The sequence below is a fragment of the Pteropus medius genome, unplaced genomic scaffold (genome assembly GCF_902729225.1).
Source record: "Pteropus medius unplaced genomic scaffold, Ma_sr-lr_union100, whole genome shotgun sequence".
NCBI lineage: Eukaryota > Metazoa > Chordata > Mammalia > Chiroptera > Pteropodidae > Pteropus > Pteropus medius.
The window spans coordinates 3,342,761-3,367,901 of record NW_024344437.1 but is presented as its reverse complement, the minus strand read 5'-3'; the positions used below and the strand labels follow the sequence as shown (position 1 = coordinate 3,367,901).

General features: G+C 37.0%; 1 protein-coding gene across 13 annotated transcripts in view; it reads left to right on the top strand.

Moving 5' to 3' along the window:
* NBEA (neurobeachin) overlaps positions 1-25,141 on the top strand; it is a 629,692-nt gene that overhangs the window by 568,554 nt on the left and 35,997 nt on the right. For all 13 annotated transcript variants that reach the window (XM_039873014.1, XM_039873019.1, XM_039873011.1 and 10 more), the window contains 2 exons: positions 7,550-7,702; positions 21,463-21,630. In XM_039873014.1, coding sequence (XP_039728948.1) covers positions 7,550-7,702; positions 21,463-21,630 — 321 coding nt within the window. The remainder of the gene's footprint in view (positions 1-7,549; positions 7,703-21,462; positions 21,631-25,141) is intronic.

The following is a 25,141-nucleotide window of genomic DNA, read 5'->3' as shown; positions in this document are numbered from 1 at the left end:
ACAGCATCTCAGAATCAGTTTTTGTCCTGAACCCATTATTATTTTGAGAATCTAATGAGACTATCCTAGGCCCTTATATTTCTCTAAATGCTGCTTCAAAACTGAACAGTTTCTTCTTTAAACGATAAAACCTTATCCATATACCATTAAAAAAAAAACAAAAAACAGTGGTCACTTTTAGCATTCTGCTTGGAAACCTCCTTACTTCTTTAGATACTTTGACACTGATGTAGAAACCAGTCTTGTTCATTTTCCCACCACTGCAAAGCACGGGTTGCTTTTCTCCCACTTCCCATTGCAACTTCCTTACCGATCTTCCTGATCCACAAGAGTCTCCTCACCTGCTTCCAGCCTCTGCCTACCGTGAATCCCAAAGCTAATGCCACATGCTTTAAGTTTTTATCACGTCAGCATTCCACTCCCAGGCACAAATTTCTGTTTCAGTCATCTACCACTGTGTCAACAAGTCGCCCAAAACTTTGTCTTGATACAACTGCGACTCTTTGTTGACAGTCGTGCAATTGGAGTTAAGACGCAGCAGGAACCACTCGCCTCTGCTACACAGCGGCGGCTGGGGTGGCATGGCTGGGCCAGAGGAACCAAGATGTCTTTACTCATGTGTTTTGTGGCTCATGCGAGCTGGCTGGAACAGCTAGAGACTGTCCAGGCGTGTCTGTGTCTCTACGTGATCTTTCCCGCAGGGTGGCCTCACCACTTCATATGATGATTGGCTTCTAAGGGATGGAAACAGAGCTGCAAGGACCCTTAAGTCTTAGGCTTCTCTGGAAGCCATACAGTGTCACTTTGTCACATTCCGTGTGCTGAAATAAGCCAGCCCATGTTCAAAGAGAGGGGAAGTAGACTCCACCTTATGGAAGTGTCACCTCACTGGGCGATGTGAAATTTGTCGATGCCTCGGCGGCCCAGAGGGGTCCTCGGTTCTTCCTCGCGGACTCGGTAAAGAATTGAAATTTAGAAAAAAGTACAATTTATTAAAGTACATTTCAAGGAAGAAGCAGGTCACGCCCAAGAAGGCTGTTACCACGCAGAAACAAAAGGTATGAGTAAAGTACGCTCCAAGGGAGAGGCAAGTTACAGCGAAGAGGGCTGTAACAACAGAAGTGGGGAGATCGGGATTATATTAGGGCCGTGGTGGGAAGTTAGAAGGGCGATGCTAAATGATCGGCACCTGAGGTCATTTGATTGACATGTGGCTGTTATATAACTGCCTAGTGCGCATGCGGTTACCCAGAATTCGGTCTGTTATATGATTCATGAACTTCCTGGCATAGGCATGATATTATAATGACGGTATAATGAGGCTAGGTCATAGGGAGGTTAGTGTGGCACTGACTGCGCATGTGCTTGAGGCAGGATTAACCCGCCTGCTATTTTATGGCTTCTTACCCCTTTGTGTCTTAGGATGTAGAGGTACTTTATAAGCATAAAAGGAGTGTTTGGGGAGGTCCTAAAGGAGGTCTTTGGCCTGGGCCATGGTCCTTTGTTCCCCTTCGCTCTTGGCTTCCTACCTAACAGGAATGCTAACGTGGAAATGCCAAAGGGCACATGGGGTGGGAGGGGTTTTACAGGGATCTTTGAAAAACTTTACAAATTGCTAATTTAAAACAATTATAAACTTCGTTTGGGTTTAGACCATTCATTTCAATCTAGTTGTGCAGTTCGACAAAACCAAAATCTGAGATACAGATACTTATAAAAATATATCTGACTAGCCCAGGTAGCATATAATCTGTCTATATAGTTGATAAAAATACTTTACTCATCTGAAAAGTCTACGTAGGTGTTCAAATACAGATATCCAAAGTGACAGAGCTTTTTACTGATCACGAATGTACTTGGCTACTGGATAAACTCGACTATAATATTTTTGATCTACATCTTTAAAATGTATATATATATTGATAGAGCGAATAGTTTCTAAAATGTATTTGCATAAAGCTGTGAAATGCAGTTTTACAAACATGACCTGTATTAAGTCCTTACATCTACGCTGAGAGTTAGATGCTGTCATCATCACAATTTTGTATACCAAGAAACTGATGTATTTTTCAAGTCGTTAAGAAACTTGCCCAGGCTAGCAGGCAGTCTATTTAAACTCAGATCTCTTTGACTTAAATGCACGTAAAGCAGCTCTTCCCTGAGAGAAGAAAGGGCAATCCCACGAATCGCCTGCCCACCCAGCCTCCCCCTGAACTACAACCAACTGGCACCCCCGGAGGTAATTCTGCTTTAACTAACACGGCTTGAAAACCACAGCCTTTAATATTTTTTATCACTATTTCATGCCTGTAATTCAGGATATGATAAATATATATCAATAACTGATTCATTTTTCATCCTACAAATATGTAGTGAGTACCTATTGCATGGAAGGCACCGTTCCTAACTGGTGAGTGATAAGCAAATGAGCAAAATAGAGAAGCTCCGTAGTGTCATGGGGTTTCCCATGGGGCACGGAAGCGTGAATTAATAAAACAAGAAAATAGTAACTCTGCAGAAAATTAAAACAAAGTCATATAGAGTGACTGGGTTGCTTCTTTAAAAGGCAAAATAGAGAATGAAAGAGCCAGGACCCTGGATTTAAAGTGTTTGGGTTTGATTTCTGGCTTAACCGCCTGTTCGCATGGTCATTGGCACATTACTTACCCTCTCTTCGCCTCGGTGTTCAAGTATACAAAATGGGAAGAATGAGAATATCTAAATATAAAGTTTTTGTGAGGATTAAGAGAAATATGTAAAGGACTTAGAACAGCTAAGACATAGTAAGATACAAAAAACAAAACAAAACAAACAAAAAACCCTGCTATTTTAAGATCGAATGACCAAAGGTAACATTTCAGCTGATTCTTTGTCTTGGAGCAGAGATATAGTCATTGTCACCTTCTTGGACCTAACAGTTGAATCTCAGAGATGAAAGTCTTTTATTCGTTAGGTTTATTTTTTTAAATAATATAAGTGTGAATGTAAATTATAAATTCAATTTTTTAAAATTGTAAATGGGAACCTAAATTCATATTTACTTATTCACTTTTAAATTTTAAATGCCGTTTGAAACAAGATTTAAAAACAATAAAACTGAGGCATAAAATTTGCACCCACTCTGCTGCTTCAGCGACTTCTCCCTGAACTTTCCATAATTTTACTCGCTCTTCCTTCCCCTTCAGGAAAAAAACCCCAAAGTTCTCCAGCTCAGGACTTCAGGGTTCAGACAGGTCAGCCACTTATAGCTCTGGTCCTTTCTAGGAGTCTTGAAAATCAGCTGTGCTTCAGGAATTTCTTCGTCTTCGCTCTAAAAATGTGTCTGCTCTGCGACAATTCCCACCTTTAGAAATCTGGGTTTCTTGATGCCCTCAAAGATCGAGCCTATAACAGTTCACGCCAGCATCTTAGTTAACGACCAGCTTTACAACAACATTCTGCTTGGCCACGTGAGGACTGCAGTGAGGAGACGTCTCGCTGAGGAGTCTGTCTGTCCTGATGGCCCTGGTAGTGCCACTTCTTGGCGAGCCTAGATTTAGCCTTCCCGGTGGTGCCTGCCCAGTGCTCGTCCTCTGCCATGTCACATGACACGGCCAGCAGGGCAGAGCCTTCTCAGCCTCCCTCAGGTCTCCCTGCTGGGGGCCAGCCCTCGTCCTCTTCTCAGAGTGCTTAAATTAAAACGATCTTTGCTTCTCTCACTTCTGCACTTTGAGTACAATTTTGCTGGCAACTTTAAAACCCACTTTTTCTCAATTTAAATCAAACTCTTTTACACTTTTGAATCTTTTAACGAAGCTAGCACAGGCAAGATAACATTTTTTTCAACTGCAAAAGTTTCCCCTCAAGAGGTACAAATTTTGTTTCTGGGCTCATCCTTTATCTTTTATTTAATAAAGTACTTCGTTGGCTCTTTTCTTATCTTGAGGCATTCTTCCAACCATCTGCATAGTCCCCAGAAGATTTCTAGTGATATTAAAAGAACTTTATCTAATATCGTCAGTACTTTAATATTTAATGAGCACCTGCTGCATACAAAACATACCACCAAGACCTATGGGGGATCCAACGAAATATAAACCTCACAAAATAAGGCTCAAAAATCTACTTTTGCCCAAATCGTTATTAATATAAAATCCTAGGCTTCTTATGCCTTTATGAATCTAATTTAATGGCATTCAGTGAAATACCGTTACAGTGGTTAAGTAGGTTAATAACCACATATTTTATAGGACCCTATTCCACAGGAAAGAATGGGAAAATAATATGTATGAAAAACAGTTGGGCACCAAGACAGTTGAAGACGAATTGAATCTTAAGCCTGTTTAAAAAAAAAAAAATCTATGTCGCTCTCTCCACGTGGCTATATATTCCTCTCTCTTCTCAAGGCAGCTTATATAGTCTAGTTCTAGAGATAGGACATGAACAAAAATAAGTTCCAAAAGGCAATAGGGAAATCCCTAACTTACATGAGCCTGTTACATATGAACCACCCTCCTCACCAAGCAGCTACGTGAGCTTACATTTCTTTCCCCTGCCCAGACCATTTGAAATGCTATTTCTATTCAGTGTCATATAAAACGTGTAGTGTGCAAATAGCAAGTTCTTTATCTTCTTTCCGTCTTTTACTAATTTACCATGTTGTCCCAAACAGTGGGAGCAAGATCAAAAGAAAATTGTATGTTTTACCTTAATGCTTTGAAATCATAAGTTAATAATTATCGTGGTCAGCTCGGGCTGCTATATTTTACCATTAACTGGGTAGCTATAAACAACAGAAATGTATTTCTTGCAGCTCTGGAGGCTAGAAGTGCAAGATCATGGTGCCCACGCGGTCAGGTTCTGTATCTGCTGAGAGCCTGCTTCCTGGTTCAGAGGGGGCCATATGCTTGCTGTGTCCTCACATGGCAGAGAGAGGAAGCAAGCCTTCTGAGGCCTTAGACAAGGACACTAATCCCGTTTGTGGGGGCTCCACCCTCATGGCCGCATCTAATCCTAACTGACCCAACTCCTGATTCCATCCCATTAGGAGGCAGAATTTCAACCTTTGACTGAGTACAAATATATGAGAATGGCAATGATACTTCGGCCTTCTAATCAGTGACCTTCACCAAATTGCTTCATTCAATATGATACACACTGTCATTGAACCCATTATAATCCTTGCTGATCTGATATTGCAGAAGCACCCTTCAGCCCCATTTTATCCACCAACTAAGCTCTATCTTTATCTGCAAATAAAGGTGTTTACTTACCTATTAGTTTTTCTTTCAGCCCTCCTCAATTTCCCCTTTCCTGTTTGTGTTAATTTCACTGTCATGCTCCTTTCCCACAGTTCATTGTGGCCTTCATATCTCGCACACGATTTATCATTAATGCATGTTTGCCTCTCGGCGTGAGCCATCTCATACCTTCTCTTTTTTGCATCCCCGGGTCCATAGCTTTATTCACTCGTCTTCCCCTCTGTTGCATATTACTCCTCCTCGATAAAGCCTCATGAGATGTCCCCTTATGTGCCACAACTGGTGGTTACCTTTCCCAGTTTCCTCCTGTTCTTGCACTGCTGGTTCCTCTCCCCCCCACGCACATGTAGTAGTCTCTCCTCTCTCCAATCTGTCCTTTGCTTTGTCACCCAACGTCTTGCTTTGAACCGAATTTGACCATGTCAATAACTCTTCTTCAAAACTGTTAACAAGGAGACAAAATACGAATGGTCTACCTTGGCATAAAACTTCCTTCATCATCTGGCTTCTTGTACCTCCTACCATCTCATCCCCATCTTGATCTATCCCCTAACACATCCTACACTCCGCCCATTTTCGGTCCTGGCCGTCCTTGATGATCCTCCCTGACGGGTCCCCCGCCCCTTTCCCCTGGCTGTGTCTTAGCCGCTCTCTACTGAAATGTCCCATCTACAGTGAAGTCTCCTTGGACTTTCCCACAGTCCCCTGCTCTCCTCCCTGCTCTCTTGCTCTTCGTTTTACTTCTCTCAGAGCTATCACTGTTGTCCATTATCGCAATCTGTTGATACGTCTGCCCCATGGACCAGACATGAAGTACTTGAAAGGAAAGCCATGCCTTGTTCATTTTTTTGTTTTATTGGTACCCATCACGATGTCTGGTAATCAAACTTTACTGTATGAATAAATAAGTATCAGGGAATTATGTAATGATTTTTAGAAAGATTTTTATGTAAATGATTTAAGTAGAAGAAAAACTGTGATTCTTAAAAATCTAGATTCCATTTATCCAGAAAATTCATATATATGAATCTGTTCATGCTCCTATAATGCTGGACAAAATAAGCACTATTATGTTCTTATGGTTCATATTTATCATCATAAGAATGAATAATGATCAAATTCTCACAGAGCATTACTAAGATAAATACCCACTTATGCTATAACAGATAAATTGGTTTTAGAAGAAGAATCCATAAAGAGAAAGCTTTTGTGTGTACTTTTTGGGGCTGAAGAATTCAATTTATTTGAAGAACTGTGTCTGGTAGTCTTAAAATTTTTCCATGTATCCCTAGAGAAGACCACACTGAGGTTCGAATTTCAGGTCCTATGCCATCAACGTTGATTATGTTACACAAATAAATGTCCTTATGCTTTTCACAATATAATTTGAAGTTAATTTAATTCTCATCTCGATATGTGAAAAGATCCATATTTTCCCATGGTATAGATGGTATAAATAACAACTACGGTGAGGTTGTTTTGTTATTGTTCTGTTTTCATTTTCAGTTGCTTAAAAAAAAAAAGACGATAAAAAAACTTTTAGGGTTATAAAATCCATTCATTTCGATATTGAACTTATTCTAAAGTAACATAAGGCACATCTTAGACATTGTGCATCAAACAGATTTTCTTCGAACCCAGTTGTTAATGCCATACTTATGTATAGTAACATAAGGTGTCTGTATCCAATTTATTAAGAACATACTATTCAGGTGGCTTGCATTAAATATTTAAAACTTATTATCATGTTGAATATCTTCACTATCTTTAGTGATGGGTATAAAAATAATTTATCTTGCCAAATTACCAAATAAAACTGAATCTCTTTATCAAAAGCGTGTATTGTAGTTGCTAGTGTAGTCAAAAAAAAAAGAAGAAGAAGAAGAAGAAGAAGAAGGTATTACATGATTTTTAAACAGCACTGGCAACAACTTTTTTTTTAATTTGAATATATTATTAGTAATATGCAGAAATTTTGCTGAATAGCATCGACTTGTAAATGTAGATTTACATATTTGCTTGCTAATGCTCTTGTGAACTGTCATTGATTCTGTAACCTATTTGTTTTTACTAATTTGTGTCAAGATTAAAAATCTTATAAACATAAATTATCAAGCAAGTTATTCAAGAAAAATGTTCATCTTCTCTTCCTAGACTCTTTTCTCAAGAAAATTAAGAATAGAGTTAAATAATAAAATATTGCATTGAAATAAATTATTTAATTCAGCTTACAGTTAAATTATACATTAATAGTTTTATTCAACTGATATTTAAAGTGGTTTAATATGCTACATTTTAATTTTTGTCAGGAACTAATTCCAGAGTTCTACTACCTACCGGAGATGTTCGTCAACAGTAATGGATATAATCTTGGCGTCAGAGAAGATGAAGTGGTGGTAAATGACGTTGATCTTCCCCCTTGGGCAAAAAAGCCTGAAGACTTTGTAAGGATCAACAGGATGGTAAGAGAAGTTTTGATTTTGCTTGAGCAATTACCAAGAAGTTTTGTTTCTAACTATTTATGAATTGTCATTTAATATCTATAAATGCAAGATTAAATTTTTAAGAAAAAGAAGGAAACGCATTTACTGTTGCCTTTTGACAGTGCTCTTTATCGTCGAGTGGATTTTCCTTTCACGAGGACTAATAAAGGAATGGTAATTTAGTTATATTTGTTCCCTTAGGAGAAGACAAACAGATGAGCATCTGTTGACTAATATAACATATTCTAAAATGCTTAAAATATAAGCCCAAGCCTTATTTTTATCTACTGGCTAAATCTGTACTCTGTTTTGGTTCATAAATTATTCAAAACAAAATAATTTACATTTAGAACATATTTGTATGTAGGAAATTATAAACTGTGAAACATACCTTACAGTGTAATATACTTGACTTGAAGAGTCTAGTAAACATGGTTACAGAAAGTGACATTATGTTTTAAATCTGCATGACAGACATCTGGGTGTTCAAATAAAAAATGTGTTCATAGCATGTTTGCATGTAGGAATTTTATAGATTTTAGTACATTTTTATTCATATTCAAGGAGATTTTAATCCCAGTGTGGTTATGGTGTATATGGAAATGAACCATTTTACAAAACAACCTCTCTAGTGTGCTGTTGTTCTGAGTCAATTGAGGGATTATATCAGTATAAAAACAATGCCCCCAAATATATTTTTTAACCCTGATTTACTCTTTCCCAGCTTTATCCACCTGTCTCATAAATATGTTTTATTTTGTTTTTACACATTATGTATTCAAATCAGAATCCAAATAAGGTCTAAATATAGCAGTGGCGTTCACATATTACCTTGCCAAATATCACTGACTTACCAAAGTGGCAGTGTTCTTATCCACACTCCCCACTATAGAGTAGGTGATGGCTTGAGGGGCTGTGGAAAGGGAGAAGGTTGAGGAGAAGGTAAAGAAACATGTCTTCTAATCAGAAGTCAAGACCCTGGGGTCAGAAGAAGAAAAAGATATGAGTGGATGTTGACCCAAACTAAGCAGCATCTTCCAGCCCCAACAGCTATGCAGACCTGACTTTCTGAGATCCTATTTTTAACTATGCTCAAATGCTCACCCTGTAAGGCTTCCTTTGTCAGCCGGTGAAACCTGGGCTTAGAGCTGAGGAAGTCCCAGGTCCTACTGCCAGCAGGTATGAGAGGAAGGCTATCTTTCAACTCTGCAAATGGAGGAAATGGCATTAGTTTACATCCTAAATTCATAGTCGCAGGACTTTAGACTTGGATCAGACCTTTGCTTGAACAAGGAGACTGAGACCCAGAAGGGCGAAGCATCTCACCCGAGGTCTCTGCCTGAGTCTCTCCCTTCCTTATCACTCCCGGCGTCACGGGTTAGAGCTCTGAGTGTCACATCCCCTGGACCCGCAAATAGTCTTTCAGACTTCAGCTATATTACGAATTAAATATGGCTCTGTTTATCGACTTGAGAACCAAACCGCGTTAGACTGCTAACCTTTCTACTTCAGTGTATGTTCCAAACACCAAATTACAAAGGAACTTCAGAGTGTAACCCTGTATAGTATTTGGAACTATCTATATCTATGCATGGATGACCTCTAGACCCCTCATCTTTACTCAGACTCACAATTCAGTTTTAATCAGTGGCGCTCTGGTCTATTTCATTATTCATATGATCACCACATAAGATTTTTTAAATTCCTTTTCCTTAGAAATACTTGATTCTCACCAAATGATATCATTCATTTGAGTCTTAAGAGAATCCCAGAATATTCATTGAAAAATGAAAGACAGCCTGAAAATGATTATAACACTGTAAAGACAATTTAAACTCTGAAATAGATTTTTCCCTCTTACTTTAAGAGAGAATAAAATGCACGGATGCAAATTTTGAGTAATAAGTTATTTTTTGTATAATTGCTGAAGATACTTATATTGTACATAAATGAAATACATTAAATAATTTGGTTCTAATACAAACATGACCACTTCAAGAACTGACTTATGTTTACATGCCTCTTACCTCCTACATCTTGTTTTTCTAACAACTGAATTGCTGATGAGCAAACTTTAAGGCAAAATTTTGTGCTTCTTTAATATAAATCTCACTACTTAATATCACTGTAACTACGTATTCATCAAGCCAAGTGTGTACAACATAGTAGGAGCTATAAGGATTGTGTTTAATGTGGCGAACTAATTGGTCCTCAAAGATTTGTTTTCACATATTCAAAAGATTTAAACTTGATAATTGACTAAAACAGGAGAGGTAAATACTTATACATTTTTTAAAATGTCATAAAACATTTTCAGAAATGAATAGTACGTTTTTATTATAATAAGTTCGAACTTGTATTCATAAAAAAATGAAAGGAGTGAGGTGCTGGGGTTTTTCTCTACTCTAGACCCAAATTTCTGTTATCTTAGAGGCATTAATGAATCTGGTAAGCCTTGTGAACTAAACTTATTCCACGGGGTGGAAGGCTTTGCACAAAATTCTGCATATCTGGGAAAATCAGACCACCCAGTTTGCTTCTCTGCAGCATTAGCACGCGGTGCCAGGTTACACAGACCGTGTGTAGGAAGCGCCCAGCTAGCACGCGTTAGGTGACTTGAGAAGTGTTCGTGCTTTCTGCTTCTTTCCCTGGACTTTCCTTGAAGGCACTTTACAGAACAGAAAGGGAACATTCCACATCTGTAGCAGCCATTCTTGGTTGCATCAGATTTAAAGCTAGAGGACAGACCCAAACCGCTGCTTCAGAGGTCTCAGAGATATCAAAAGACATCCCCTAAAGTGTGGCCGTGTCTCTCCAGCTGCTCACCCGTCGCGGCGTTGCCTCTACGGCTATCTTGAGTTGTTCTTCAGAGCACCCTGCTTTGTTTCCTTTGCTCCAGCTTCCGGTCATTTTTTCCTTAAGTGTGATGGGGAAAATGATCATACTGATATCATGCAGATATGATGTCAGCCTCTGTGGTAAAACTAGAAAATGCAACCAATTATCTACATATTTTCTTTTTTTTTCTGAAGAAATATTTGTTTGATAAATATTTCTCTAATATACAAAGCCTGGATGGAAATACAAAATATAGAAGTATCTAGATTTTCCATAGATTTTTCCATGAATTCTATGAACACAGCATCCATTTTTTTTATGTTGTTTTGTAACATTATAGAAGTTTCTCCCTTTATGGTGGCTGGGTAGTTCATATAGGATTTCGTTCTTAGAAAATAGATTTAGAGAAAATGTGCTCTGGTATATTTATGATTTAGACTAGGATTTTCTTTGGTTATTTGAAGGAGTTCTTTGTAATGAGTCTAAAGTATAAAATGAAAATGTCATATATCCCAAAGAAATGACATTCACAGTGGTAAAAAGCTTCTGTCTCTCTGTGTGGATTTAGTAGTCTGTATCCATGAGCATTCCTTCTTTCTTCTTTTAAGCTGTCATTAAGAAATTCAAGGCCAAGCAGATAAAAGTAATATTGTTACGAGGGATGATATCATTGATTATAAATAAGCAGTTTTATTATCTCACGCCAGCAATTAAAGAAGCATTTGACACATTTATAGAAGTCTACATGTCTACAACCTCTTTTCCTTTTCTTATTTTTAAAAATGAAACACTACTTTGATTTTCGATGATGTATTTCTGTTAGCCCATTGTTTTTTCTTTTTTTTTTTTCTTTTTAGTTCTAGGAAATCATATATATAATTGGTTATAGTTGTTTATATTTTCTAATTATGGTGACAAGGATTGTGTTTCACTGAAGTACTGTGAAATTCAAAATTTGGTCTCATCAGAAAACCTGGAAAAGTGATGTAGACACTTTCAGTGGACATCTAGATAAATTTTAAATGCATTGAGTTCGTACATCCTGAACTGGTTTAATTTACCCACACCAAGCTATGCTGATCATGAGCGACTCACTCATGAAACATTAATAAAGCACTGTGTTCAGTTCTAACATGATTATAGTCTGACCTCACACGGGACAGAAATAGAAAGTATCTCTGATGACATTACCCTAATGCTGGGCTCATCAATCATCATCTGCCCTTTTTTGAAATTTGTTTTAGGAAAAGCCTTTCACGGATGTGCACTGATAGCCCCCCCGGCCCCCAGCCCAGCAGAACTCCCGGTGCCCCGCGGAGCGGAGCACAGAGCACCGAGGTAGAAAAAGCGGGGTTCAACGTGCTCTTGCTCCTACTCTATCACATTCTTTATAAGACTTTCATATTTAAAAAAAAAAAGTCTCTTTTGTGATAGGTAAACATTTGCATTTGGGGCATATTATACTAAAAAAAAAGAAGCACCTTGCTTAAAAAAAAATTTTTTTAAGCAAATAGCATAAGAATTGTTGGAAATCTTTTGCAGCGACTTAAATTTCGAGATATTGTGTGTGCAAGGGCCTGCTCTGCCATGTGTTAGCCATGACAGATAAAACACCTTTTTTTCTTGGAGCATCAATGTCCTCCTTATCTCTAAAACCGGAGATTTGTTCATGACATAAACCTTTATTGAGAGCCAGCTCCGAGTAAAGCATGATGGAAAACATAAGAACTGGACAGGGATCCTACTCTAAATAAAGCTAAAGTAGAGAAATTCCTTCATTTATTCCAGTCATTAGGGACCTATGACGCTTCATAGGACTCTGGGCTCCGCAAACACACGCGGGAGCAACACGGGCAGTGGCCCGCTCACATTCTAGTTAGCAACACAGACGCATGAACTCAGTGCACAAACGCGGCCGCGGTGAGCGCTGAGAGCCGCTGTGGCCTGCTCAGTCACAGATCATTGGGGAGCATTCCGGGCGCTGTTTGCGTGTTTGCCGTCCACCAGGGGACAAACAGACAAAGATCCCTACCCTCACAGAGCTTACTGTTGAACAAAGGGAGATAGACAATAAAGAGTAAATAAGTAAAATATCCAGTATGCTAAAAGGTGATCAATACTGTGGAAAAGAAGGAAAGAGTACAAGGTAAAGGGATCAGGAACCCAGGGAGGGGGCTTGGGGTCCCCTCACTGTGAAGGCTGGATCCCAGACTTGAAAGATGTGAGAGGGTGGACCGGGTGACTCGCGGAGAGAGGCCACGGCAGGCAGAGGGAGTACCTGGCAGGGACGTGCGGAGCACGGAATCCAGTGGGTGGGGGTGGCTTGAGCAGCAGGGCGCGCAGGAGGAGGGGGCTGGTGGGCAGTGGGGCCAGATCACAGGAAGGCCTTGAAGGCCATTGCAAGCACTTAGCATTTTGGCTCCGAGTGAAATGCAGAGTCATCGCAGCGCTTTGAGCAGAAGAGTGCCTTACTTATTTTTTTTATTGAGATAAAACTCACATACCACATAGCTTACCCGTTGGGAGTTCAATTCAGTGGTTTTTACTCTAGTCACAGATGTATGCGACCAAAACCACAGTCCTTTTTAGAACATTTTTATCACCCCTGAGAGAAACTTTCATATCGTTAGCAGCCCTCCACTCCCCAGCCAGGAGGAACCAGCAACCTGCTTTCTGCTTCTACAGATTTGCCTATTCTGGAGATTTTCTTATAAATGGGAATCATATAATATGTGGCCTTTCATGACTGGCTTCTTTCCCTTAGCATGATATTTTCAAGGTTCATCCATGTAGTAACATGTGTCAGTACTTCCTTTCTTTTTATGGCCGAATAATATTCCACTGTATGGATAGACCACATTTTGTTTATCATTTCATCAGTTGAACTAACGTTTAGGTTGTTTCAACTTTTTGGCTATTGTGAACAGTAAATATTCTATGTTCATTATCATAGAATTATGATAATGTTTTATTATAATTATCAGTACATAACATATATTCTATGAACATTCATGTGCAAGTTTTCGTTTGAATACCTATTTTTAGTTCCTTGAGGCCCATTGCTAAGATCAGACTTGAAAAGACCACTCTGGCTGCACTGTGGGGAGTGAGTGACTGTTGAGGCACGGGGCTTATTGGTAACAATGAAGGCACGGGGCGTATTGGTAACAATGAAGGTAGTAAGAAATTAATCGATTCTGGATGTGTTTTAAAGGGAGAGCTAACATTATCCCTCTGCAACTTCCTAGCAGGGGCCACTTGCTCTCACATTTCTCTAGTCTTACGGAGCTGAATAGGGTGGGAGACAGTGTGTAGAGTGGTGATGGCTGAAGTAGCCGAGATAAATCCACTATATTTCAGTCATTTCTGCAAGGACTGGGGTCGGGGTGTGGGGCTTGGTGCCTATTACCCGCTGTGAGTTCTAGCAGAAATTCCAGCATCAGAAGAAGCCCGAGTCAACACATTTATCTTCCACTGAATCGTGGTCTTTTTGACCATGGAACGCTTACTCGCTGTGTATCCTCCGAGGCTAGCAGATGACGTATGGTAGGTGGTCAGCGATTTGGAGCTGAAGAGAGATTAGACTATGTTCGCCTTGTTTATTTGCATTTCAGTGGGATATGATTTTGGAAATTGGAAATTCGTCTTGTTTATCACAGTATCCCTGGGGTCTAGAACACTGCCTGGCACGTGATATGTTCTGCATATGGAATGAATGATGAATGAATGAATGTTTGTTCTCTCTGTTTGAAATTCTCTTCCCCCAGTTGTTTGTACAGTTCACTTCCTCATTGTAGTTCTTAATTGTCACAAACTCAAGGAGGCCTTCTCTGACCACCTCCTCTAAATTAGCAGTCCCCTCCCCATCCATTAATGTCCTTAAACTTTCTCTCCTGCATATCTCTTTTCCTTAATACATATAACTTCTGACATACTCTGTATCTTGCTAATTATTTTGGGTTTTGTCAGTCTCCTCCCCTACAATGTAAACTCTCTGACAGGGATTTTGGTTCCTTTTACTCACTGCTGTGATGATAGGATATGGAATAGTGTCTGGTGCATAGCAGATAGTCAGTCCACATTTGCTGAATGGATAGATGAGCCTTTTTTTCCCACCCCCACCCTCACTTTTTGACATTTCTTCTCTTCCTTACTCCTGTCGCTACCACATTTTTCCCATTGCTTGATCAACCAATACATATTTATTAAAAATATTAATAATGCTAGATTAGGAGCTATGGCAAATGCAAAAGAGGCATTATAGAGATCATCTCTATTTTCAAACCACTTATATTCTAATTGAGGCTACAGTATTGCAAGTCTGAAACAGTTAAGTGCTAATTGGTAAAAACGCCATTCCTTTGCATAGCACTTTACATTTATATGTAAATTGGTTTTCACAAGTAAATTCGTATACATTATCTTACCCCATAAAACAAAAGGGCACTGATGATGAGTGTCATAGAAGTTCATAGAAGAATTCATAGAGTGTGAGCTGGATAATTCAGGAAACAATCGTTGGACTTGAGTAAGAATGGTAGATATGACTTGAAATCGAAGCAAAAGGATGGAATGCTTTTATTTTAAAGAGAAAAGAGCAACAAAAGAGCTCAAAGTTTGTATTAGCTACTATGTGTCTAGGACTGTGAATTGTCTATGCTCCTGGAGCCAGGGATGTACTGTATATCAAGAAGTCCTAAGAAATAGTGGGAGAGGGTAAGATCAATTTTTGAAAGGCCTATGGGCTGGGGGGCCTCTTAAAGTTTGCACTGAATGTGTTATGCAAGGAGGAACCTTGGAAGATTTGAAACAGAGGAGGACAGGATGAGCATGATGGTTTCAGAGATCGGATCCACCAGCAGCGTGCAAGATGGGTTGCGTGGGACAAAGACTTGGAAGTCTAATACATCCAGTAATCAATCAAGTAATAGAATAATTTAAACCCCTCCCAAAGAAATATTTAAAACAACTAGTTTGTCTTTATTTAAAATAGGTGATTCTTTCACTGGGTAATAGCTATAACTTCAATATAGTCGTGAAGAGAAGCTAGTATAGACACTACAGAAATAGCAATGTTTTCTGGTTGCCCACTTGAATATATTCAAGTCTATTTAGAGAATTTTTTTCAATATCAGAAGCAGAGTTTTGAGGCAATAAGAGAAAGGGCTGGGCAATATTCCCAATAGAAAGGGAAGAGGAGATAGAAATTCTGCATTCTTAAATAAAATCATTCAGAAGACCTAAACATTCTCTCCTTACAGTTAATTCTACTATCTTAGTTTCCTTTTCTGTGAGTTTTAGCGATGCTTTCCCCTAAACCTGCTAAAGAAAGAATTCTCTATCATCTAATACCCATGGGACAGTATGGAAATTAGAATTAGATAACTGTTATCCATCTAAGAGATATCCTCTCTGGTTTAAATCTCACTCTTTATTTCCTTCCTTTCAGATCCCCAGGGTAGACTTATGGATTGGGAATTGGTTTATGCAGGCTTAAAGCAATTGCTTCTGCTTTTAGATATGCAAGTAGAGGGATATGCAAGCTATTAAGGCCATTATAACCCTCATAGTTTAGTAATCAAGTATTTCTTTATTTTCTTCAATTGTAAGTATTTGCAATAAAATCTTGTTTCAAAGTCCAGAATGGGTTTGAAAAAAAGAAAACATTTTTCTGAAAAGAACAAATAAACAGTTAGCATGTATTTAGTAACGGATTAATACAGTTTAGAGCACAGTTAAGTGTCCGTGTCAGGCTTCACATTTAGAAAGGTCTTTATCCCTTAATTATGTGTTATCTAAAATTCAATTCTTAGATATGCATTTGATTTAGAACCAGATTTAGTTTTTAAATGTTTTAAATGGATTTTCTTTTCTTTCTGCATGGTGACTAGCAAGGCAGATGATCTATAAGACTTTATCTGTTTCACCTACTACTTTATTATTTTCTTGTCATTTAGTTTTATAATTTTCCCCCAAATAATACCTGAGGCAAAATTATTTAATGATAGTTAATTGTTTATTAATTCCGCTGCCTCTCTAACATATAGAATAATATAGGATAGTTTTTTTTAATTTAATTGAAGATTATCATAAACAACTATGAACTAATAAGTTTTAAAACTGAGATGAATGGAAAAATACCGAGAAAAATATGAAATATCAAAATTGGCACCTGATTAAAGAAATTTATAAGCTTCAAAGAAATTTAAGTGATAAAATCTTCCCATCCCCCAAAATATCTAAGACCAGATTATTTTACAGGTGAGTTCTACCAAATTTTCAAGAGATAATGAATTAATTTCTTATGCAAATTGTTCCAGAAAATATGGAAAGCCATCTTGCTCATTTTATGAAGTTAGTGTAATTTTGATTCCAAGAATAAAGGGAGGAAAAGGAAAAAGCAATATAAATAGAAATGTCTGGATATAAATATAAAAATTCTAAATAAAACATTATCCAACAACCCAACAGTGTATTAAATATATAAAAGAGCATTTGTGTGTGTGTGTGTGTGTGTGTGTGTGTGTGTGCGCGCGTGGACGCTGCATCAAGACTAACTCTTTGAGATCAAGAAACAGACGAGGACGCTCCATATCACTTCTCTTGTTTAATCAAGTTCTCAAAGTTGAGAACAAGTCTATAAGAAAAAAATAAAGAGGTTTAAATTTAACTAATAAAAATTGAAAGAAATAAAATCTGATAGAAATCAATAGCATTTTTCTTTATCATCCATAACCAAGTATAAAATAGAAGTTTTAAAATGTTATAATTTCATCAAAACTTATGAATTATCTGGAAATTAGCTTAAGCAAGAATACCCCAGTTCTTTATGATGGATAAAATTTTTATTTTAACAATAATAAACTACAGAGAAAATTATCTGTATAAATAAACATTCTAGGACTTTGGATGGGGAAATTGAATATTAATTTTCCCAAATTAATTTATAAATTTTGGAGGATCCCAAACCAAATTATTTTGATCTATCTACTTACTGTAAAAGTTACAGGAAAGAATAAAGGTCTACAAATATCTGAATTAACTCTGAAAAAGAAGAATAAATTTACCAGACAGTGAGATATAAAAGAAATAAAGACAATTAAGATAAATTAGGAAAAAATGTAAATAAAAAGGATACAAGGAGCTGGAGACACACATCTAGATAGATAAGAGAGACAAGAACGAGAGAAAGAATGCTTCTAAATGTATTCTGTGAAGCCAGCATTACCCTGATATGAAAACCAGGAGAAGATATTACAAAAAGAAAAATGAAAATCACAGGCCAATATCTTTGATGAACATAGATGCAAAAATTCTCAACAACATATTAGCAAACTTGACTCAACAATACATTAAAAGATTATACACCATGACCAAGTAGTATTCATCCCAGGAATACAAAGATAGTTCAACATCTATAAATCAATCAACACGATATATCACATTAAACAAAATAAAAGATATAAACCACATGAGAAACTCACAGACATAGAAAAGGCATTTGACAAAATTCAACATTGTTTTATTATAAAAACACTCAACAAAGTGAGTATAGAAGGAATGTATCTCAAATTATAAAGTCTATATATGACAAACCCACAGTTAATATACTCAGTGGTATAAAAGCTGAAAACTTTTCCTCTAAGAAGAGGAAAAAGACAAGGATTCCCACTATTACCACTTCTATTCAACATAGCATTGGAAGTCTAGCCACAGCAGTCGAACAAGAAAAAGAAATAAAAGGCATCCAAATCAGAAAGGAAGAAGTAAAACTCATTATTTGCTGATGACATGATACTATGTATAAAAATTCCTAAGTACTCCACACACACACACACACACACACACAATAACACACACACACACAATTAGAATTAATAAATGAATTCAGTTACATTGCAGGATACAGAATATATATATATGTCTGTTGTGATTGTACATACCAATAACAAACAATCAGAAGGAGAAATTAAGAAAACAAAGCCATTTACAGTTGCATCAAAAGCATAAAATACCTAGGAATAAATTTCACCAAAGAGGTTAAACTCTGAAACTACGACATCGAAGAAATAAATAGAAGAGGATAAAAATAAATGGAATGATATACCTTGCTCATGGATTCAAAGGATCAATATTATTAAAATGTTCTTTCTGCCTAAAGCAATATACAGATTCAGTGCAATCCCTATTAAAATGCCAATGACATTCTTTTCAGAATTAGAACAACTAATTCTAAAATTTATATGGAACCATAAAAGACCCTACATAGTTTAAAAAAAAAAAAACTGAGAAAGAGCAAAGTAAGAGGTAGTATGGTCCCTTATTTCAAACTACACTACAAAACTATAATAATCAAAACAGTATAGACTGGCATTAAAACAGGAATATAGATCAATGGAATAGACTAGAGCACCCAGAAATAAATTTTCACTTATGTAGTGATTCTATGACAAAGGAGGCAAGGACGTACAATGGGGTAAAGTCTCTTCTCGAGTAGTGTTGGGAAAACTGGATAGATACATGCAAAGAAATAAAATCAAACCACTTTATCTTTTTGGATTTGTTTCCCTGGGCAAGGGCAACAAAAGAAATAAACAAATGGCACTACATTAAACTAAAAAGTTTTGCACAGCAAAGAAAACCATTAACAAAATAAAAAATCTATTGACTAAAAGAAAATATTCGCAAATGATGCATCTGATAAGGAGTTAATATCAAAAATATATATGGCACTCATGCAACTTAATACATACAAAGAAAAACCCAAACAATCTAATTAAAAAATGGGCAGAAGGCCTGAGTAGACATTTCTCCAAAGAGGACATACAGATGGCCAATAGACATATGAAAAGATACTCAATATTTGCAAATTAAAGCCACAATGAGATATCAGCTCACACCTATCAGAATGGCTATTATCAGTAAATCAACAGACAAGTGTTGGCGAGGATGTAGACGAAAGGGAACTAACTCTCATGTACTGTCGGTGGGGTTGCAAACTGGTACAGCCACTATGGAAAACAGTTTGGAGGTTCCTCAAAAATTAAAAATAGAACAGCTTTATGACCCAGCAATTCTACTTCTGGGTGTTTATCCGGAGAAAACACACTAATTCAAAAAGATACATGCACCCCTCTGTTCATTGCAGCATTACTAATAATAGCCAAGATACAGAAGCAACCTAGATCTCCATTAGTATATGATTGAATAAAGAAGATGTGATATATTATTATTTATGTATATTATTTACGTATATATTATTTATGTATATAATCCCATTATATATATGAATATTCCACTAAATATATACAATGGAATATTATTCAGCAATAAAAAAATGACATCTTGCCATTTGCAAAAACACGAATGGACCTAGAGGGTATTATGCTAAGTGAAATATGTCAGATAGAGAAAGACAAATACCATGTAATTTCACATATATGTGGAATCTAAAAAAAAAAAAAAACTGAATAAACAAAACAAAACAGAAGCAGACCTGTAGATAGAACAAGCTGATGGTTGTCAAAAGGGAGAGAAGCAGGGAAGTTAGAATAAAAAACTAAATAAATAAAAAATAAAAAAATAAATAAGTAAATAAGGCAGAAAGGAGATATGTGAAAACTACAGAGAATGGTTAATACTATTATGCTTATAGCAGTAGTAGTGGTTGTGGTGGTAATAATGGTTGTAAAAGTTAACGTATATTGAACATTTAATACTACTATAAAATGTTTAGATATTGAAATCATAGTTTAATGCATACAGCCTGAAAAATAAAATAAAATATGAAAAATAAAATGTTGAGTTTCACGAAAAGAGTAAAAAAATAAAATACTGAAAACTTTGAAAGGAATAAATTATGAAAGAAATTGAAGTTAATAAATTTCTACTTAAATGTGATCACAGGAAAAGTTGAAAAAGTATCATTCAGATATTTTATAGATTAAAAATGAAATGTAATGATCAGAGGAGTAATTTAAGTGATTATTTATTAAGTGAATTCCAAATTGGTTTTATGATCTTAGAAATCCAGGACATGCATTTAGAGGATGACTTCATTCACATATTTAGTTACAGGGGGAATTTAGAAAATTGTTTAGTATTGCTACAGCTTTTTGCTCATGTTCCTGAATCAGCGTGTTTCTCAAATTAATAAAAAATTTCTAATAAATAAATGCAGTAAGTGAGAGGAACAGTGAGCCATGCAGTGATTCTCATTCCTGATTGTCACAGAACTCCATGCCTACATGTCAAGATACCTCTACAAAGTTTATGATGGCTTCTTAGGAAATGAAAAAGCCTGCCTTTTTTTCTGGCTCTTTATGGCGCCTTAGCATGGTCATTGACTCTCAGTCATTTACATTCATTTCCACCAGCAAGCAAACTTCGAAAACCACCTGTGATTCCAAAACTGTAATAGCAGAGTTAATTTGTAGCAGAAGTAAGGCATTTTCTTCTAGGAGAGTTTGAAGGAAATTTGAAGGATTTTAACCAGGAAAATACGTTATTTCAAAGTTTCTAATAAAATTGTTTAGTTTCAAACTAATGTTTAAAAATTAGGAATGAAATTATAGTAAAACGGCATTAAAACAGGCATTTCAAATTATTTTTTTAAACATCAATGTGTCTTTGTAAGAAATCTTTCTAGTATTAAAATTCACGTTGTATACATAATGGAGCCAAAAGAAAATTCAGCATTTAAGAAAGAAAATTTTCCTTTAGTCGTATGTTTTATTAGAGGTTGTATTTTGCCATTTCTAGGAGCAGAAGATCTAATACTGTAAAATATAGGAATGTAAAGAGCATATTCTATTCATTTATCAAGACTATTTCAAAGTAAGAAAAACAGGGAGCTTTGCTAAGTTGTACAGACTCTCATTTTTTTTCTTGACTCATTTCAGGCCCTGGAAAGTGAATTCGTTTCTTGCCAGCTCCATCAGTGGATTGACCTGATATTTGGCTATAAACAGCGAGGACCAGAAGCGGTCCGCGCTCTGAATGTTTTTCACTACTTAACCTATGAAGGCTCTGTGAACCTGGATGGCATCACCGACCCCGTGCTAAGGGAGGTAGGTGTTCCGTCTCATATCATTCCAGAAGTTTCTGTCATCCTTCAAACACAGATTTGACTTTCTGTATAAATTTCCTTTCAACATAAATTTATATATATATATATTTAAATTCTTGACAAATGTGGAAAAATGAATATTGTATGTCCAAACCAAGTAATGAGACCAGGATATTGTTTCATTTTAAATTGTAGACCTATATAATACACTTCAATATCCCTATTTTGTTTTACTTCATCTTTATGAAAATGCTTAATACCTTATGTGTGTTATTAACGAAACCTAATTGAATATTTAAATATGAATAATTCACATAAAAATCTGCCAGTGTATGTGTTTTTTCAGTAAAAGCAAAATTCCAGCCTTCTAGACAGAATACTCAAAAGATGCACCAATAAAATAGATGAGGTTATGGTATTTTATTTCCATATGTTCTCACCCTGAAATTTTATAGCTAACAGTTGGGAATTATATGTTATAGTATGTGTATTTTTAGTGAACATATTCAGATGAAATATTATTTAAGTCAATTCCATGTTGCACACATGATTTTAGATAGATGAAGAGAGTGAGCATGCAACAGCTGCAGCATAAGCATCGCTGCAAGGAAGCTCCGTGCCACCCAGGCTCCGGTCTACCAGATATCTGCCATCTGCTCTATGCAGACCAAGCAGTCATTTCTCCATCTCCAGTCCGTGGAACGCTTTTTAAATTTTTTTTTTTTATTTTTAATTTTAGAGGTGAGAAACTTGTAGATTTGGAAAATAAAGCTCGACAAGAAAAATTGGCATCCATAAAGTTATATCTTCTGTACCTCTCTAAAAACAAATGACTTCATTTGTGTGGCTTCACGCAGAGAAGAGGAAGGGAAAGGGAAGAGCCTCGTGATTGTCGATCATTGGACCCTTAGGGCTAATATTCAGAAAACACATTGCGAGCTCGGTATTAAGTGCAATATTATAGCATATTGTATGCACAAGGAAATGGAATTATCGCCTGAAGCTTGGTGAAATAGAGACAGAGAGTAAATGAATGAGAGAGAAGCCACATATGAAATTAGTTGGTGAAATAAGGGATTTCTCCACAAACCATTACACTCACCTAATTTAGTATCCCCAGTTGTAGACAACCTGTAATCAGATTATTGTGTAGGAGATAACTCGAAACTTAATTATTCTCTCAGCAATGCACCTTTGCTTAACACATGTCCGGTTCTATAAACAAAGTATCGTCTCCTTTTAGAACCAAGACCTGTAGAATCATAAAAAAAGAAAATTGTGGAAACAGGTTACTTTTTTATGCCGAGACCAACTCCAAGTTGTTTTTTTCACTTTTAAATATCATAGACATTTTTGCTCTTGAATATTTCGTTAATACGTTTTCGTTCATTAAAACGTTCTGTTCTCATAGAGAAAGTTGCAAGTCAATCCTCTCTGGCAAAATAAAAATATGTTGAGCATATTGCACATGAGGGATGTGCAAGACAGCGTTAAAACTGACAGAAAATGGCATATTTTTAATACTTAAATGACAGTAAAAAAGAGAGATTAATGAGAGAATAAAATGAAAGTGGAATTGAGACTTCAAATGGATTTGGTGTTTATTTTTTGAATTCTATAAAAATACCTGCTTCTATACAACATCGCAGCATTGCTTTGACAGTGAAAAATACTATGTATAGGTCTTAAGCATCAAACGGCAGGACTTCCTAACGAGATAGTTCATGAAAATGTGTCATTTAAAAACTTTTTTGTTGGGTGGGAGCGGTTCAGCCCGGGGTTTCCCTGTTGTATAGAAGGTGTGAACGACGCGGCTCACGCTGCTCCCGATGCCCTCGCGGTGATGCAGCGCCCAGCGCCAGGATGCTTCAGCTCGGGGCTCCTGCTTCCCGCATTCCCATTCTGAGCACATCACTGCTGAGTACCGAGGCTCCATCAGAGAAACCAGAATCGCTCTGTGACATATGTGTCCCCCCTTCCAGACCCATAACTCTTATTTTTCAGAATACTGGGTGAGGAAGCATAGCCTGGATCACTCCGCCTTCCTTCCCCCGGCCAGCACAGGGCCCAGCACACACCTGACCCCGGGGACCTCTGTCAGCTCAGTAGATTAAATCTGCGTCGACAGATTAAACGATCTCCAGGGCCATGAGTCAGTTTTCCCTCTCCCCACTCCCCACCCTACCCCCTCGACCACGAACCCAACACATTCCCACAACGAAATTTCTGCTCTAACATTTAAGGACCTGTGGCGCAGGGAGTAAGTAGTCCGGCTCCCCGTCAGCTGCTGTCTCTATGAAGGAGGAGGAATACAGAGCACACGTTTGCAACGTGAATGCACCTAGCATCTACTGTCAGAACCAAGGACCGCGTAGAGAAGTGGGGTTAAGTGCAGCATGTTCGTTATTTGGTGGTCGTCTGTGCCCCTTACACATACGTTCCCGCTGTGAGAAGCCGCTCTGGGAGGCACAGCACCTTTTTTCAAAACATCGGTGATGACTTCCTGGAAGTCTGCACCGTGGTGCTCTGACGAGAGAGCTGATACCCAGCTAAATGGTTTCCAAGCTCTTGGAAAAAGCAGCGTTCAAAATGTTAACCCTGTTATTGAGCTAAATGTGTGCCCTTTATTTGATAATATTTATCTTAATATTTTTAAAATACTAAGATGACTACATCACACATAAATAAAACCAAAAGAAGTCTCATTTCAGTTATCTTATACTAAACTCCAACTAGCCTAAAGAGGATGATTTTTTAAATGTTAAACACTGACTTTAAAAGAAAAATATTTAATATATGAATGTACCATTTGCAAAAAAAAAAAAAATTAAATCCCCCATTTTGAGCTTTGAAGTTAGTGCTAAAATTTGAGAAATGGCTTAAGGTTATTGATTCATTCTTCCTTGACAGGTGAAATCATGAAGCAGCACTAACCACAGCAATTATGGCATTAAAATGTCAAGAAATTAGAGGTCAGAATAACAGATAATTTTCTTCTCTGTGTCAGATTTAAAATTGACATTCTTTGACAGCTTAGGATCTCTGTTTGAGAAAAATATGACAGCTTAACTTATTTTATACTTGTAAAGCAGTAATTGATAATAAACTTTATCATGACAGCCTCTGGGCAGAAACATGACAGAACAGTTCTGGTACAAAGCCCTTCTTAATATGTAAACAGTAGATCTGTTGGATAGTAGATATTTAAATTGTCTTAAGTCTTGGCTTACATCATAATCTTCTAGACACATTTTTTTTCCTAGATGAGCTCGACTGGCTGAACGGTAATTTTTAAGCATGATAATGAATATTTTTATTCATTTTATATATTAATAAAAATTATTATGATTTGCTTTATATTTTTACTTGCTAAATGATGGCTGAGAAACTCTATCCTATGACCTGCTTCGGTTAATAATTATCTGGTTCCGTGGTTTTCTAATTCCTTGCTTCTCAAATGTGGTCCGTAAGCCAACAATATCTGCAACACCTGGGAACTTGCTAGAACTTCA